Source organism: Budorcas taxicolor, chromosome 22 (assembly GCF_023091745.1).
Source record: "Budorcas taxicolor isolate Tak-1 chromosome 22, Takin1.1, whole genome shotgun sequence".
NCBI lineage: Eukaryota > Metazoa > Chordata > Mammalia > Artiodactyla > Bovidae > Budorcas > Budorcas taxicolor.
Window position 1 is genome coordinate 50,057,504 of NC_068931.1, and position 16,591 is coordinate 50,074,094.

A 16,591-nucleotide genomic window follows, 5' to 3' on the forward strand; every position below is an offset into this window, starting at 1 on the left:
TTCTCAGAGCAGCAAAACACGTTCCGGGTGTTTCGTTCTCCCTCGATGCTGAGAACTTCAGCATGTAGCTGAGTTAAAGAATCATGACAGGAAAAAGGATTTTGGAGGCTCTGCTGCTGGGAGGGTTGACCAGCTCACCGCTTAGACTAACACCAAGCTGAAATCTGAAAAGCTGTCCAGGAGGATGTTACTGTTGACACCCATACTTCCTAGGACAAACTGAGATTCTTTCGTCTGTCAGGACCCTGCTTGAGCCCTCAGCATTGGGGACCGTTTTTGGAGGCCCTGTCTCTGGCTGATAGCACATAAGGTGGTCCCCTGGGGAGGCGGGCCCCAGGAGGTGCAGTACCTGGATGGGTAGCCGGCCGCACTGATCCGGATGGTCTCCAACACACCGCAGGCTCGGAGCTGCTGCACTGCTCTCTTTGAGTTAAAACTGCAAAACACAAGACAAGCAATGAGAGGCCACAACGGCAAAGAAACAGAACAGGGGAGAGAGAGAGACCACCCCTTCCTGCACCGAGGTACAGGCATTGTGCGCCTGGGAGCTGAAGTCCAGGGGCCAAGCACAGGCTAGAGGACAGCGACTGGCAGCACCTGAGCTGTCTCAGTTCTGTGCGCGTTCTCACCCTCACCTGGACTACTCCTCTTATTTGCCTCCCTGCCCTCTGGCCACCCTCCCAAACTCATTCCTGCCTCCTCTGCAGAGTGTATTAAAAAGCAGAGACATCACTTTGTTAACAAAGGTCTGTATAGTCAAAGCTATGGTTTTTCCAGTAGTCATGTATGGATACAAGAGTTGCACCACAGAGAAGGCTGAGTGCTAAAGAATTGATGCTTTCAAAGTGTGGTGCTACAGAAGACTCTTGACAGTTCCTTGGACTGCAAGGAGATCAAACCAGTCAATCCTAAAGGAAATCAATCCTGAATATTCATTGGAAGGATTGATGCTGAAACTGAAGCTCCAATACTTTGGCCACCTGATGAGAAGAGCCAACTCCCTGGAAAAGACACTGATGATGGGAAAGACTGAAGGCAGGAGAAGGGGACAACAGAGGATGAGATGGTTGGATGGCATCATCGACTCGATGGATTTAAGTTTGAGCAAACTCTGGGAGATAGTGAAAGGCAGGGAAGCCTGGCGTCCTGCAGTCCATGGGGTTGCAAAGAGTTGGACATGACTGAGCAACTGAACAACAGAGCCTTCCCTTATTATTATTTCTACAGACAGGGGCATCTGTCTTAACTCAGTGGCCAAATCATACACACTTAGCACCTCAAGCCTGAGTTGGCTCCCAAGTTTAAAAGGGGAGTTTCAGGCCACGCAGACCTGGGTCTGAATCATGATGTGGTCACTTACAGCTGCATGTGTGATTTGGGGCACATAACACACCTCCTTGTACATCAGTATCCTCCTCTCTAAGGTGGGGAGAGTGGAAGTGTCCCTTTCAGAGGGTGAGTGTGAAGATTAAGTGTAACAGCCCATGAAAGCAGTGAGGCCAGCGCCTGGCACAACAGATAAGGTCACGCATGCTATGAGCTTCTGTCATGAGAGCTGCCCAAGAATCACACAGATAAAGAACTTCATCTTCTTGGCTTTAGACAAGAAGCCATGACGTCAGCAACTCATCCACCCTCAGGTGCTAAGTTTAGTACTGAAAACCCCATTTTTAATTCTAACACCTTTACTGAGTAGGACACTGGAGGTAAAAGTCAGACATGGCCTGGATTTTCTTAAGTATCCGCACTTGAAGAGGGGAGACGTGTATAGAGGTGGTAAAGTACAAATGAAAGTGTTATTCACTCAGTCATGTCTGCCTCTCTGTGACTCCACGGACTGCAGCCCACCAGGCTCCTCTGTCTGTGCAATTCTCCAGGCAAGAATACTGGAGTGGGTAACCATTCCCTTCTCCAGGGGATCTTTCCTACCCAGAGACTGATTAAACCACAAGGCATCATGTGATAAACATGGTAAAAATGCTGAAAGAAACTGGAGGGAAAGATGCTGGGGTGGGCTGGGGTAATCAGGGAGTCTTCACGGAGAAAGAACTAAGCTGACCCTGAATCAATCACCATGATTCAGGATGAGGAATAAATGTTCTTTTTCTTTCTGGCTGTCCTGAAGCTCGGCTATAGCCGGATGCAGAGTGAGCCCCCTCCAATGATGTGGGGACCCGGCTCCACCTCCGCAGTCACCTGCCCCCTAAAAGGCTGCTGGCTCCCACCTACTGCCTGGGGCTCTGTGGTGCTGGGCAGGTGCACGCGGGACCCTGAGGCACTCAGCACCACCCACTGCTGAGACCAGCCCACTGGCTTTCAGGAAACCTGGCCGGTTGCTCCGACGATGATCCCACTCCAGAGGATCGCACCTGCCCAGGGCCACCTCCTCCCTGGACACTTTCTGTTCTCTTGCCTCTATATCACTGCAGTTCCCACAGACCCACTGACAGTCACTCTTAGGCTGTCCCCAGCTATCTGGGGCTGACAACTCCTTAAGAAGACGACTATGTCTTTACTCATTGGGATTCCACTGTCCTAGCCCAGTGCCCAGGAGAGATGGCTTCTGAACAAAGGAAGAAGCAGGAAGAAAGACTTTTTATCAAATAGAAGCACTTAGTGCAAGACAGCAGTCTCCACTGGGGAAAATTTTGCCACCAAGGAACATTAACGTTCTAAGACGCTGTTAGTTGTCACAGCGGTGGGGGTGTTACTGGCATCTAGGGGGCAGAGGCCAGGGAAGCTGCTACGTCTCCTCCAGTGTATGGGACAGCCCTGCAGAAAACCATTACTTGGCCCAAATGCCCACAGTGCTGAGGCTGAGAAAACCCAGCTTTAGGGGAGGGGGAGGAGGGATACAGCACTTTGTTTCCAGAATTATCAATAACCTCACAGATTTTCATGACATAAATTTTTATACTGGTCATAAATAATCCTCGTTATCTCGCTGAAATTTTTCATCAGGATAACTATTTTTTTTTTAGCCACAATTAACAGAGGAGGAAATGAAACGAACAGGGCGAGGGCCTTGCTCGGGATGAGCCAAACAAATGGTAGCCGAGAACACAAGCTTTCTGACTTGGTTCCGTAACCTCCCCCACTTTATTGGGAGGAAGACTTTGGTTCTGAAGGTAAAGGAGGTTCCTAGACTCGCATGTCCCTTTGAGAGTCCCAGGGGCTTCTCTCACGTGGGAGGAGAGACTCAGCATGAGAACTCGGCACACGGTGGGCGCCCGGTTCTGATAGACGCATTGCCCAAGGTCAGGCCAGCTGCGGGCAGAGCTCGTGGCATTCCCACATGCTCCACTCCTGGGCCCAGCACGCCACTCGTGTCCTTCACACGTAATCTACGTCTTTCACACCTGCTGCTTTCCTAACAGCCTCTCTTTTTCTGGAGGCGTCTGGTAAACAGATTCACACGGGGGGATTTCCTGAGCATGTCTCGGGAACTTGGAGGAAGGGAGAAGAGTGGACAGTCAGCCGGCTCCCGAGGAGGCTGATTCGACGCTGTCTTCCCAACCTTTTCCAGGACGAGGCCCCTGAGAGTGGAAGTCAAGCTTTATTAACCGATAAGAAATACAGAAGGCAGTGTAGATATTCATCCTGAGAGTTGGAGTTGCCAAGATAAATTATTTCACAGAAAGAAATTATGCCAGGACCAAAAAGGAAATCAGAAAGATGGGAAGGAATTGCTTGAAAAATGGAAAAATGTACCTCCTTTGGCTAGGGGGAGAATAGCGCGTGTGGAGGCTCAGGGGAGCAGGAGGAAAGGCCGCAAGGTGAGTGAGAGACCATTCTACAGGTGCAGGGCAGCACTCCAGGCAAGAAATGGAGAGACGTGGAGACAGGCCACAGGGGAAGGAAGGGACGTGGGAGACCGTGGGAGAGATTGTCAGGCGGACTCCACAGGACTTCAACCACGATTGGATCCTAGGGAGTAAGGGCCCTGCTGCCCAATATGGTAGCCACTAGCCACCTGTAAGTAACTAAAATGAAATTAAGACTTCGCTGTCTCGGTCACCCTGGCCATACTGCAAGAACTCAGTAGGCATGTGTGACCATGTAGGTCACTGGAGATTTACCAAACAATTCCATCACGGCAAAAGGTTCTACTAGACAGTGCTGGTCCAGAGGGACCCTTAGGTTTCTGGTTTGGAAGAGCCAAGTTTGGTGGGTGGATGAGATGTCAGGAAATGCTTATGCCATTTACTGTGACAGAGACCGAATAAACAGGAACGATTGTGGGGGGGCGGGGAGGATGAGTCTGGTTTCAGACATGTTGAGTGTGAGGAGGCCAGTGAAGTCACAGCAGACCGGCAGAAATGCCAGGTGGAATCGGCACAACCTAGAGATGACAGAGATGCTGAAGAGTCATTGTTAACCAGACTTGGGGGAGGCCAATCACAGCTGGATGGCTGTGCAAACTCCGGGAGACGGTGAAGGACAGGGAAGCCTGGCGTGCTGCAGTCCACGGGGTCACAAAGAGCCAGACATGACTGACTGAACAACAATAACAGCAAACCATATGAGTGGGGACAGAAATGGAAGGAAAATTTCAAGGCAGGAGTAGTGGCAGAATGTGGGTCAGAGAGAGGGGAAAGTGAGCAAGTGTGGATGACTCCGGAGGCAGAGGAGAGGGGGTGTGAGACACGGGACCATCTGCACGTCTCATCACTCGATGCACCACGTGAGGTTATGCTTCCTCAGTCAAAAAACCTTCCCTGACCACTCCCATCTCTGAACGGAGCAGCTGCTGTGAGATGCACTCATGTCCCCATTTAACGGCATACTTCTAACTGGCTCTCTGCTTCGAGGGCACCCTGACCATCACTGTAAGCAACGTGAGGATTGGGGAGCTGGCCCTTCACGGCCCCCAGTTCTCCAGACAGCAGCCAGCTGGGGTCCATACTCTGCACATAAACCACCGGCGGTTGGGGGGGGCGGGGGCGGCAGCTGCAGGACCCGCCACTCATCCCACTGAGGCCCACAGACCCGCGGGGCTGTGCCCGCCCCGTGCCCTTGGCCTTCGAGGCGACACTCACTGGAAGGGGAGCTTCTCGTCGTTGGGCTTGATGCAGCGGACGTAGTGCGGCGTTGTGGCGTTCAGCGTCTCCATGAGCAGGTGCAGGGAGGAGCGGAACTGGGGAGACAGAGGTCAGCGCCCCGTGACCTACTCCTGCTCAGCTTTTGTGGTGAATCACGAATGTCCAGGAGCACCACCACACTGGGAGTGGGAGCTGCCAATGCTTTTATCACTTCGTTACTGTTTTAACGCAGGGCAGGGAGACCCCCGGGGACCTGGGGGCGGACTCCAGCTCTGACACTGCTGGGCTACTTGGCCAACCCCCAGACCCTCCCGCATCCCAGCAACAGGCTCCACAAAGCACCTGGGGAGAGACCTCCTGGGGGTGTTTCACTCAGCACCCTGATCAGATGAGATGAGGCAAGCAAGGGCCAAGAGTGTGAGAGGGACCGTCACGTGGCTGGAGGCCCTGCTGCCCTGATACAGGGTGCCTGGGTGGCAGGCTGGCAGTTACTGCCTTACAGGACGCGCCCAGAGCAGATTTCTACCAAAGCATGAGGGTCAGTGGTTGCCAGGGCTCAGCAGGCACTCTGCTTTCCTGGGAGACATGCTGGATGTCAAGGCCCACAGCAGGAGCCGTTTCTCAATTTTGAGTCCCCAGGCTACTGATCCCGCCCTCCCAGACTGTACCCCTAGCCCTCCAGGCTCACCCTCAGGTGTCTGTGGTCCTGAGATGTGGTCCCCCCAAAAGGGATCAGACACTCGACATGGGGATGGAGTCCTCCCCTCTCTCCCCTTCCAGTTCCCTCTAGTGAAGGTTTTGCACCTTCCTTCTTCAAAGGGCACAGAAGGACCAGGCTGGGGGCTGGGGATGCAGATACCGAGGCCACTCGGGCCCCCCTCTGACTCTGCCCCTCCATCCTTCATCTCCAGAGAGGCAGTCTTGCCTCACGTGCCAGGCTCCACAGCTCTGGGGCCTGGGGGCTAACCTGGTAACCCACGGTTTTCTTGTGCTCCTTGTTGGAGGCTTTCATGGGGCGTCTGGAGGGGCGGATGTTGATCTTGGAAGAAGCGGTGGTGGCGGGAGCAGAGTCTTTGCCATCATGGAACAAGTCAGCCACCAGCGGGAACTAGAAACAAACAGAGGAAGAAGATGGAGAACAAGAGCTCTTGGACTTTATGCTGCTTGCACTCTTTCCAAGTAGCCTTCCAATACACACCAGAGGGAACTGGAAACACATGTCCACACGAACACTTGCACACCAGTGACTGTGGCCGCATCATTCCTAGTAGCTACAAAGCAGGAACAATCCAAATGCCCATCAATTGCTGAACGGATAAACAGAATGTGATGCATACACACAACAGAATATTACTCAACACTGTAAAGGAATGAAATCCTCGTTCATGCTAAAACCTGCCTGAACCTTGGAAACACACCAAGTGAAAGAGTCAGACACAGCAGACCACATGGTGTGTGATTCCATTTCCTGGAAATGTCCAGGGAACAGAAGGTAGTTTAGAGTTGGCCGAGGGGCTGGGGAAATGGGGAAAGTGGAATGACTGCTAATGGGGATAGAGTTTCTCCTTGGAGTAATGAAAATATTCTCGAATTTACCATGGTAATGGTTGTACATCTTGGTGACTATACTCAAACTACTGAATTATACACTTCAAAAGGGTGAACTTGGGGTATAAGAATTATATTTTAAAGAAAGGAAGGGAAAAAAGTAATTTCACCAGGAAATCTCACATAACCTTCACCTACAAAGATGGGCAAAACTTCTTTCCTTTCTGGAGTGGTAGAAGGCAGCTATGGTCTAATAAAGCTGTTTAAAATTTTCCACACTTATTATTACTGCATCTTGTAAAGTTATTTAACTTAAGCCTTAATTTCTTCACCAGTAAAATGGGAATAAGGGTGGACTCGCTATATGGAGTTGCTATGAGACTAAGTAAGATAACACACTGTGTACAGCGGGGTGAAGGCCAGGCCAGGCACGGGGCAAGTGGGACAGAGTCCCAGCTCTCAAGGCACTGGTTGTGCCAGCATCCCTTGGGGAAGCAGATGCTGGGGACAGAATCAAGGGTTGGAAGGCCACTACCACTGCCTGCAGGTGGGGAGGGCACACAAGGAGGAGCCGGGCCCCGCCCTCTAACCCTGAGCCACTCCCACCCCAAAGAGGCTCAAACACTTGTGTTCAGGCTCCGGGCTCTGCTTCCTTGTGTCCATGCATTTCTTCCCATAACTTCCTCGTGTCCATGCACCTTTCTTCCCGTAACTCCCATTAACATGGTGCCTCCCATCTCCTCCTGCATGTCCGAGTCTGCCTTCTGGGGGCTCTGAAGTCTGATCTCAGTGCCCCTCCCGCTCACTTTGCTGTAACTTAAGCCACTTTCCTCCAGCCCTGCTTTCCCCACTGTGTTCTCTTCCAGCACCTTTCACCGCTCCGCCTTCCTGTACTTCTCTCCTCTGAGTTGCAGATTCCCCAAAACCGCATCATCGCCATTTAACTCTTCTAACACTCATTCCCTGGACAGTGTCCTCTTGTGCCCGTGGCTTCAACTATCCCCTTCAAGCCCATCTCTCCATCTCGATCTTCCACTACTGTGGAAGATCTGAGTGGATCACAGTTCCAACCCTCTGCTCAATATCCTCCTCCTCACTCTTAGTGTTCCACTGGAAGCTCCAAGTTCAACACAGCCCAAACCACTACCACCTGCTGTCTTCCCAAATTTAGATTAGAGATCCTGCCATCACCCTACCTCTCATCCCAATCAATCACCTAGTCTGTCCATGGTTAAGCCTCAGCAGTCCTTTCTTGATCAACCAGAATGCCCCTGTCCTAGTTCAGGCCCACCTGAGCGCTCTCCCGGGTCACTGTAGTCATCTACAAACCTTGAGTGCCCACCTCCAGGCATATCCTTCTGCAAACACGTTTGACCCCACAGCCAGTCTTAAGAGTTTTCTCTCCAACCAAAACATACCCAGTAACCCCTTGTTTACAGACTTGTTGGTCCTCACTGTCTATAGCAAAGAGCCACCATCACACATATTAACTGAGACCAGGGGGAGTGGCAGGAATAGAGGGGCTGATGGAGGTGGGAGAGGTCAGCCCAGGCATGGGGCCTCTGTAGACCGGGGCCAGAGCCAAGGCACACGTAAGAAAGGGTCACGTGCCCAGTCAGAAAGGCGCCTAGAAGTGTCCGCAGGGAAATGACTGATGGAAGTCTGAAGCCAGGTTCACATTCTAAAGACAGCAGTGATTCCGTCTGCAAGTCCGAACGATACCAAACTGATTAAATTATTCTAATTCACATACTTTCAGAAGTGGACTTCCAAGATGTTTGGGTCTTGGGTAGAAGTTACCAAGAGTATGACTATACCGTTGGAGAAGTCTAATTTACAGAAATCATTATTAGTAGCTTTTTCTGTGAAAAATCTGTTAACTTCTGAGGTCGGGAGCTTGTATCAGAATCACAGAAGGAACTCTGAAATCAAATGCAATAATAAGAGTATTTTAAAATTTAAGCCCCTTTCTCCTGCTGCCATCAGAAAAGCTATGCCTTTTATTTATTTGATATATTAAAGGATTTATAAGTTAAGAACAAAAAATGAAAACTTCTGTTCAAGGCAGATTTTAATCTACACAGGCACTGTGCCATAATTGAGGAACAAACACAACCAAGCCTGGAGGATTTGTACTGTATTTTAAAAGCGATGTTTTCGTTGTTAGGTCCCGGCTATCGAGACTGCATCTGGAAGTGGTCAGGTCTCTGGGATGGAGAAGAAGATGAGTTTGTTGGGACCTTAACACTAGCAGGGAGGGGCGGGCTTTATGTTCTATTCAGAACTGATGTTACAAACTCAGTGAACACACAGAGACATCTAGTTAACCACAAGAAGGAATGACCAAGAGGCACCTCATTTAACCTCAGGCTACAGGCAACAATAGAAGACCAGGCAGATACCCCCCCGACCCCCGCCACCCCACTTCCCAGGGCAAGGGGCTGGGCCAGACGGGGACCTCCTTGTCCCCGGAGTGTCCCAAAGTCTCAACGAAAAGCAATTACCAAGCTCTTGTTTGAAAATGGATTCACGCAAAAGGAACACATTTCTGGGTGAGAGAGAGCTGTGTTTTGTTGTTGTTTTTAATTGACTAACTCCAGTTCTGCTTTTCAAACAACCAGAAAGTCTATTTACCAGCCCAGGAATGGAAGCACTACAATTCACCTTAGGGCAGTCCTCAGAAACAGGATCCACCTGGGCCTTTCTAAAAACCTGCTCCCTTCAATCTTGAAAATACTGAGATAAAACCTTCAAACAAACCAAGCACTTCCCTGATACTGCTGGTCACTTCTTTCAGTGTCAGCAGGCACTGACTTTGGTGTTCTCTGCTACTCAAGTCTATATATAGATATTAAAAGCCTGAGGCAGATCTGTTTGAAAAGGGCTTAAAAGAAATATGAAAACACTTTCTAAAGACCACTGGAGGGTTTAAGAAAAATGTCAATTACAGGTATCTACATAGCTGTTACCTTGGAAATCACAGCTACTCACTTCCGTTTATATGAACATTAACTATCTTTTCTTGAAAGCAGACACGTGCAACTAAAATAAGACACAGTACAATGACCATTTGATTGGAATCTCTAGCTTCGAGTCCTATCTTTAAAAGCTCTGGCTGTAAACATAATAACACACACATTTTCTTTTCCATCAATTCTTATATATGGTAAATGCTACCCTCCAGGTGGAAAAAATTTTTGAACTTTTAGGTAAGAAATACCCTGTTTAATATTCATTGGAAGGACTGATGCTGAAGCTGAAACTCCAATATTTTGACCACCTGATGCAAAGAACTGACTCATCTGAAAAGACCCTGATGCTGGGAAAGATTGAAGGCAGGAGAAGGGGACGACAGAGGATGAGATGGTTGGATGGCATCACTGACTCAACAGACATGAATTTGAGTAAACTCTGGGAGCTGGCGATGGACAGGGAGGCCTGGTTGCTGCAGTCCATCGGGTCACGAAGAGTTGGACACGACTGAGCGACTGAACTGAACTGACTCTATTTAAAGGGGTTTAAAAGGTATTTGGAGGAAAAGTCTCAGCACTTCTTTTCAAGAAGCGAGACCTTTCTGTATTGCCGAGAACGATCATATTGTTTTCCTAACTAAAGTTCTCTCTTACAGTTGTCTGTTTATTCTAAGTATTGGGAGAGGTTTTATAACTACCAGCAGAAACTGATTTTAAACAGGAAGCCTTCCAAAAACACTTCAAAGCTAATGTTTCATAGTATGCTGACTCAAAAGCTATTATATAACAACTTTTAAAAATGTAAAGCAAATGTGCTTGCTCAAAATGAAACATGTGTGTACCCTGGAAGGAAGCTAGTTGTGTAGAAAGCAATGGAATGTATGTGTCCTTATCCTTGAGCTGAAGCTGAGGGAGAAAGAAGACGGGGGGTGGGGGGTGGGGGTCAAGATGGTGTTTGGACCTTGTCAGAGCATCCTGACTCTTGGACCTCAGGGACAGGTGCAGCCCATTGTAGGCAGTCTGGGCTCAAATGGTCTGCCTGGCCTCAGTACCACACTGGTCTTGAGATCCTGTCCGCTGGGATGGTGTGGAGATGGTACCAGCAGGGTCTGCCTGGGAACACGGCCCAGAACGGCCCTTGCTTTCCAGCACCTGCCGGCATGTACCCTGGACCCACTGCCCAGCCCTTTGACCTGAACTCCGTGGGGCCCTGGAACAGGAAATCTCCAGAAGAAAAAATTCTCCCTTCGAGATTCCCCCACCACCTCGATTTATAAATTTTATCGCTTTTTACAATAAACACTAAGAAGAAAAACCCTCCATCTTTAGAATCTAAAACAAATCAGTCTGTTAACCTGAAGTCATGTTTTAAAAGAGGCATCTCTCTACTCAAATCTCTATTTATAGCTTTCTGATAGCTGAGGAAGAACTTAGCTGTATTATAGCCTCTTAGGTAGCATAACTGGCTTTACTAATTACATTCTCATTAACACCATTTTATTTTACTGCTCTTGGTGAGAGCTCTTCCAACAGCCTTTTGGCTGGCAGGGTACGTGGTTATCTTCCATCCCATCCTGACTAGTTTTTCACACTGATTTGTTAATTTCTTACCAGGGATGTCACACAAAAGGAAAAAGCTAATAGGTCTCTTCCCAAATAAAAATACCTTTAAGTAAAACCATGAATTTGCCTACGGGATGTAAGAGTTATGCTCAGTGAGAAGAAAACCAGTAAAAAGGTGGGCATTAACTGGATACCATAGGCTTGTATCTTTCCAGGTCTTTTTCTCTCTCTGCTTTAAGTGTATCCTAGAAACATAAACTTTGTGGACTGATGTAAAAAAAAATTTAAAGAAAATGATAGAGGCTCAGTGAACTCTGAGCTTTAAAAATGCTACAACGACAGATGCTGCCAGTGGTACCCACCTGTCTGAATGATTTAAAGCACATTTCTAATCGCTCTGATTGGCAGCTGTAGTCTGTGGAGATCCCATCTATAGGTTTATAGTGACACACTGTTGATTTCTGCTTTCCATCTCCTGGGATGTCTGAAATGGGCTGGAAGGCATCCAGGGTGGAGCATTCTCAGCCCTCCTCCTACTGGGGTCTAGGGGGCCTGGGAGCCCCTCTCAGTTAAATCTTTAAGGGTTGCTGGTCATCATCACAGCATCTCTAAGGGTTTGCTGGGATGGGAGCAGGAGGGCCTGGCAACAAGGTCTTTGGTTTCTTTAGAAATGTTAGCTGGTAAAGGGGAAGGCTAGAGTTGTGGTAGGTGAACAGTGAAGTGAAGGGAGTTGGTACCTTTTAAGAGTGGGCTTCCCTGGTAGCTTAGCAGTAAGAATCTGCCTGCCCATGCAGGAGATGTGAGCTTGATCCCTGGGGTGGAGAAGATCCTCTGGAGGAAGCAAATGGCAACCCACTCCAGTATTCTTGCCTGGGAAATCCCATGGACAGAGGAGCCTGACAGGTTACAGTCCATGGGGTTGCAGAAAGTCGGACAGCTTAGTGACTAAACAAGAACAAACCTTTTAAGAGCATATCACAGAACTATTTTACACTCCAATTTAGCAATACTGCTAGACTTTTGAAGGGCATACTCTTTGAACTGTCAATTCCATTTCTAATAATTTACAGGCAGACACAACTATACAAGTAAGCAAAGATATATGTAAAGGGCATTCCTTGCAGTGTTATTTGAGTTAGCAAAATATCAACAATTTTTTAAAAAAAGAAAAGAAGTGGATATGTACTCATATGAAAAATGGCCAAGAGATCACGGTAAGTGAAAAGTGAGAGAGGACTGTGTATAATGCCATTCATTTCAATTTTAAAAAGATGTACCAGTATATTTGTATCATCAGAGTGGGAATGCATGAAAAGAAAGGTCAGGAGTGGGAGAGAATACTTCTATTTTATATATTTCTAAACTATTTGAATTTTTTAATGAGCCTATATTTCATTTCTAATAAAAATTCAGTACACCCTATCTAAAATGATACACCTGTTTAGAAAAGAATGAACACCAGGCCTGAGACTGCCATCCTAGAGAGGCCTGCTTACAAGACACCTGCTTGGCTGGTGTCTGGAAACGTGGATTTGGGGAGGGTCTTTTGCAGTCCCTGATAAGAACGGTTCACTGAGCCTAAACTGTTTACACCAACAATATTGTTTTTGCTGAGCCAACCTGCTTTCCTGCTGCGACTCTGGAACTGGTACGTGCTAGGCAAAGGGTGCCAACACCACTGGCTACCAGTAGGGAACCCTGAATGCCCAGGCTCAGGTGAGCTCCTCTGGTAAATAGTTGCCAGGGATCATCACAAGCTTCCCAGGGGACGCTAGGGGTAAAGAACCCGCTTGCCAGCGCAGGAGAAATAAGAGACACGGGTTTGAACCCTGGGTCAGGAAGATCCCCTGAAGAAGGGAATGGCAAAACACTCCAGTATTCTTGCCTGGAGAATCCCATGGACAGAGGAGCCTGGTGGGCTACAGTTTATGGGGTTGCACAGAGGACACGTGGGACATGACGGAAGTGACTCAACAGTGGCAGCAGATACCATCACAAGGCACTACTGTGGAAAAGAAGCATATTCAGCAGGACCGCCCCCTCTCCATCCTCCCCTGGGGAAGGACTCCTGAAGCTCGCACCTGGTTTCCATGTCTGTCACCCCAGGCACCTTCTCCCTTGCTGATGTGCCTTATATCCATTTGCCATAATAAATCATAGCCATGAGCACTATGGTTGAGACTCTTCCTAGCAAACGGTTCAACTTGGGGGTGACTATGGGGACTCCCAGCACATTCCTATTATTCTTTTCCATAGAACCTTCTTCCCGACCTTCACAGCATCACCAAAACTTACGATCAAACTGTACATCTTTTCACTTGACTGTAAGATCCGTGAGGTTAACTACACGTACTTGTTACCACTATATATCACACAAATGTTTAATAAAGTTTGTTAAATAAAACTAAGGAAAAAAAATCTCAGTAGCTAATAACAGATAATCCGCTGGAGACAAGAGTGTGAGACATTCCCTTCTAGATACTGGGATCCCCGAGAGACACTCAGACTAAGACAAAAATCAATGGCAGAACCAGACTCTGCACTTAACAGAAAGAACCCGACACTCTCCCCCCAGTCCCTCATTTGTGCTCCTCCCCGACAGGAGAAGCCTGTCACAAGAAAGAAAGTTTCTTAGCCCTCTAGAGCCGCTGTCACAGGAATAGGAGGTCACAGGCCTCTACTTCTAAGACACACAGGAGGAGGAAACGTGCTCCTCGGGGCTCAAACTGTCCACTTCCGCTCTCTCACTGTGGTTCCCCTCCCATCCCTCACCTTTCTTGCAAAGAATGGAAAAAGTCACGTTAACCACCATGGACTAGAGGGCTGGACACTTGGCAAGGCAAGGGGTTAATCTCGCATTGACGTGCACACTTATCCAAAGCAAGTTTGTCTCAGTGATGACTAACTCTCTAGATATGGGGAGATGACACTGGCCGGAGTTTGCCCTGGGCTGCCCACATTGCTGGTAACGACTCAAATCCTCCCTAAAACCCTGGCCTCGGGGCCACGTGATTTACCTGCCTCTAGATGCCTGGGTCCATCCTCAGGGTGTATTTTCTGCACTCCATCATCTCAGCCCTACGGCATTCATCTACAGCTTATCACAAAGCGACATTAATCTGCCACTGGCAGTGTTATCAGGCCTCCGCAGTGAGTGCTGTGCCACGTGGTCTGGGAGAAAGCCTCCGAATTCCTGGAGGGTCCTTTCCTGGGTGTCCTCTGAAGGGCTGTGGCCAGCATCAGCGCCTGCCTCCAAGCATCGGCAAGGGGGCTCTCCGGACCAGCAGGGCTTGTTGCTGCCCCAGCCCAGGCCGCCTCTCCCTTCCGTTACTGTAGGCTTGTTCACCTGCCCACCCCCACCCCATAACAGAATGTAAATGCCTACAGGTATATTCAGGGCCGCGCCTCCCCAGGTAGGTGCTTGATAAATGTGTTTAGGTCAATCGGTACTTTGTTCCTTCTACCTGTAGAATGGACACAATATTTGCTGCCTTTTTGTTATGCTCATGAGAAGGAAACAACTAAAATTTTGGAGATCCTAGAAAGCAACATTCCAGAACTGTAGATATAAGGGTCCCCTGAATCCTACTGCTCCATTTATGTTTCTGGCCGTAGGGAGGTTCCACAGACTGCTAGCAGAAATCAAAGGCGCTGAAACCAGGATCTGAAGGGGTTTAAGTACTTTTACACCTGCTCCAAGGAGATGGAAGGCAAATGACACAATGGACACCTGCAATGTCTCCACAGTTAGACTCACCATGACCCCTTCAGACTGGCCCCCTTTCCCACATCCCTCCACTAGCTGGTACCTTTCGCAGTTGCCTCTGCCATCCCTTGCTCCCTTCCTTTCATCAGGCCATCCTCAAATTCTCAGACTGAAACGACTGGCAGGCCCCTCACCCCCCAACCCCCGACCGTGATCCAGACTGGGGCTTGCACTGACCACACCCTGCCCGGCTCTGGCCTGGGTGCTCCGCTTCTGTCTCTCCACTTCCGGAGCTCTTTACCTTGCTGGCCTTCAGGATGTTGATCTGTTCTTCATACACGGTATCTCTGTTTTTCTCCAGAAAACCATCTGAAAGGTATTCCACCTGGGGCCACGGCCGGAAACAGAAAGGGTAGTTACCGCTCCTGCGTGACCCAGGGCCCTCACCAGCATCTCCACTGGTTTTATCTCATCCACAGCGTCTTCTGAAAACAGCTGTGTGTACATGGGAAACTCATGGATGCTCTCATCTAAAATGTAAACCCCACTTGTACTGAGATTTACAGAGAGGAAGTTGAATATTCATTTTGTGGAAAACCACATTCTTTTGCAGTCCATGGGGTTGCAAAGAGTCGGACACAACTGAGCGACTGAACAATAACAATATTGGTCTGGGCTTCCCTGGTGGTTCAGACAGTAAAGAATCTGCCTGCAATGCAGGCAGAGAGCCAGGTTCGATCCCTGGGTTGGGAAAATCCCCTGGAGTAAGGGAATAGCTACCCACTCCGGTATTCTTGCCTGGAGAATTCCATGGACAGAGGAGCCTGGTGGGCTATAATCCATGGGGTTGCAGAGTCAGACAGGACAGAGCAAATAACACATTGTTTCAAACATGAAGGAGCAAATAACACATTGATTCAAAAAGGAGTTCCCATAAGATGGCCTTGGACAGAAGGCTTCCTTTGGGTGCTCTAAATGCAGCTTGTCAGCCTCATGACAGATGTACTGAATTAGAACTTGCCTTTGAGCAAGACCTGGTGATGTACATGCACATGAAAATTTGAGAAGCCCTGGGCTAGTGCACATGGAATACAATCCACATGGAGAAATTCGAAGTCTACACCAGCTGCTGGGCAATGAGCCACGTGGAGAAGGAACCACTCTATCCTCTCTCAGGCTCCAGGAGGCTAGACAAGGCCCCACCCAAGAGACTCCAGGCCACTTACCTGACTTCAAAGGTCAGCTCCCTCTTAGCCCAAGAACCCAAAGTCCCCCAAGGGTGGGGCTCTTGGAGTGCTGAGCCCACCATGAGAAGACCCACCTTATCTGCAAAGTGGATGACAATGAAGGCCTTGTTGGACATGCGGGGTTTCTGGAAGTGTTGGCTGCCGGAGTGCCTGTCGTAGAGCTTCTGAGTCCAGTTCTGGTCGGTTCCTCTGGGGACCTGTGGATTCACAAAATCAGGGGTTTTGCAAAGAGGAAAAAGGAAGTCGAGAGTAGAGGCAGGGTGATGGAGTCTGCCAGGAAGTTAACCTCATCGAGGCTGGACTCAGCACTCAGACCTGGACCCTAACCGGATGTGGAAAGCAGACTCAACCATGGACACCTGGGATCCCACAGAGCACGCCCTCAGCATGCCCTGCGTGCTGGCTCCTGTGGTGTCTACAGGCATGCACTGAGCCTCAGGGAACCTGCCGGTTGGCAAATGCTGGAAGAGCTGGGAGAGGACGAGGGTGGAGGCGAAGGTTACAAGAGCAGAA

The 16,591-nt window shown here is 49.1% G+C and overlaps 1 protein-coding gene across 1 annotated transcript in view; it reads right to left on the reverse strand.

The window, feature by feature from the left end:
- MYO5B (myosin VB) overlaps positions 1-16,591 on the reverse strand; it is a 200,145-nt gene that overhangs the window by 72,724 nt on the left and 110,830 nt on the right. The window contains 5 exon segments of the mRNA XM_052660247.1: positions 350-436; positions 5,040-5,137; positions 6,010-6,150; positions 15,133-15,216; positions 16,153-16,275. Of these exon segments, the coding sequence (XP_052516207.1) occupies positions 350-436; positions 5,040-5,137; positions 6,010-6,150; positions 15,133-15,216; positions 16,153-16,275 (533 nt within the window).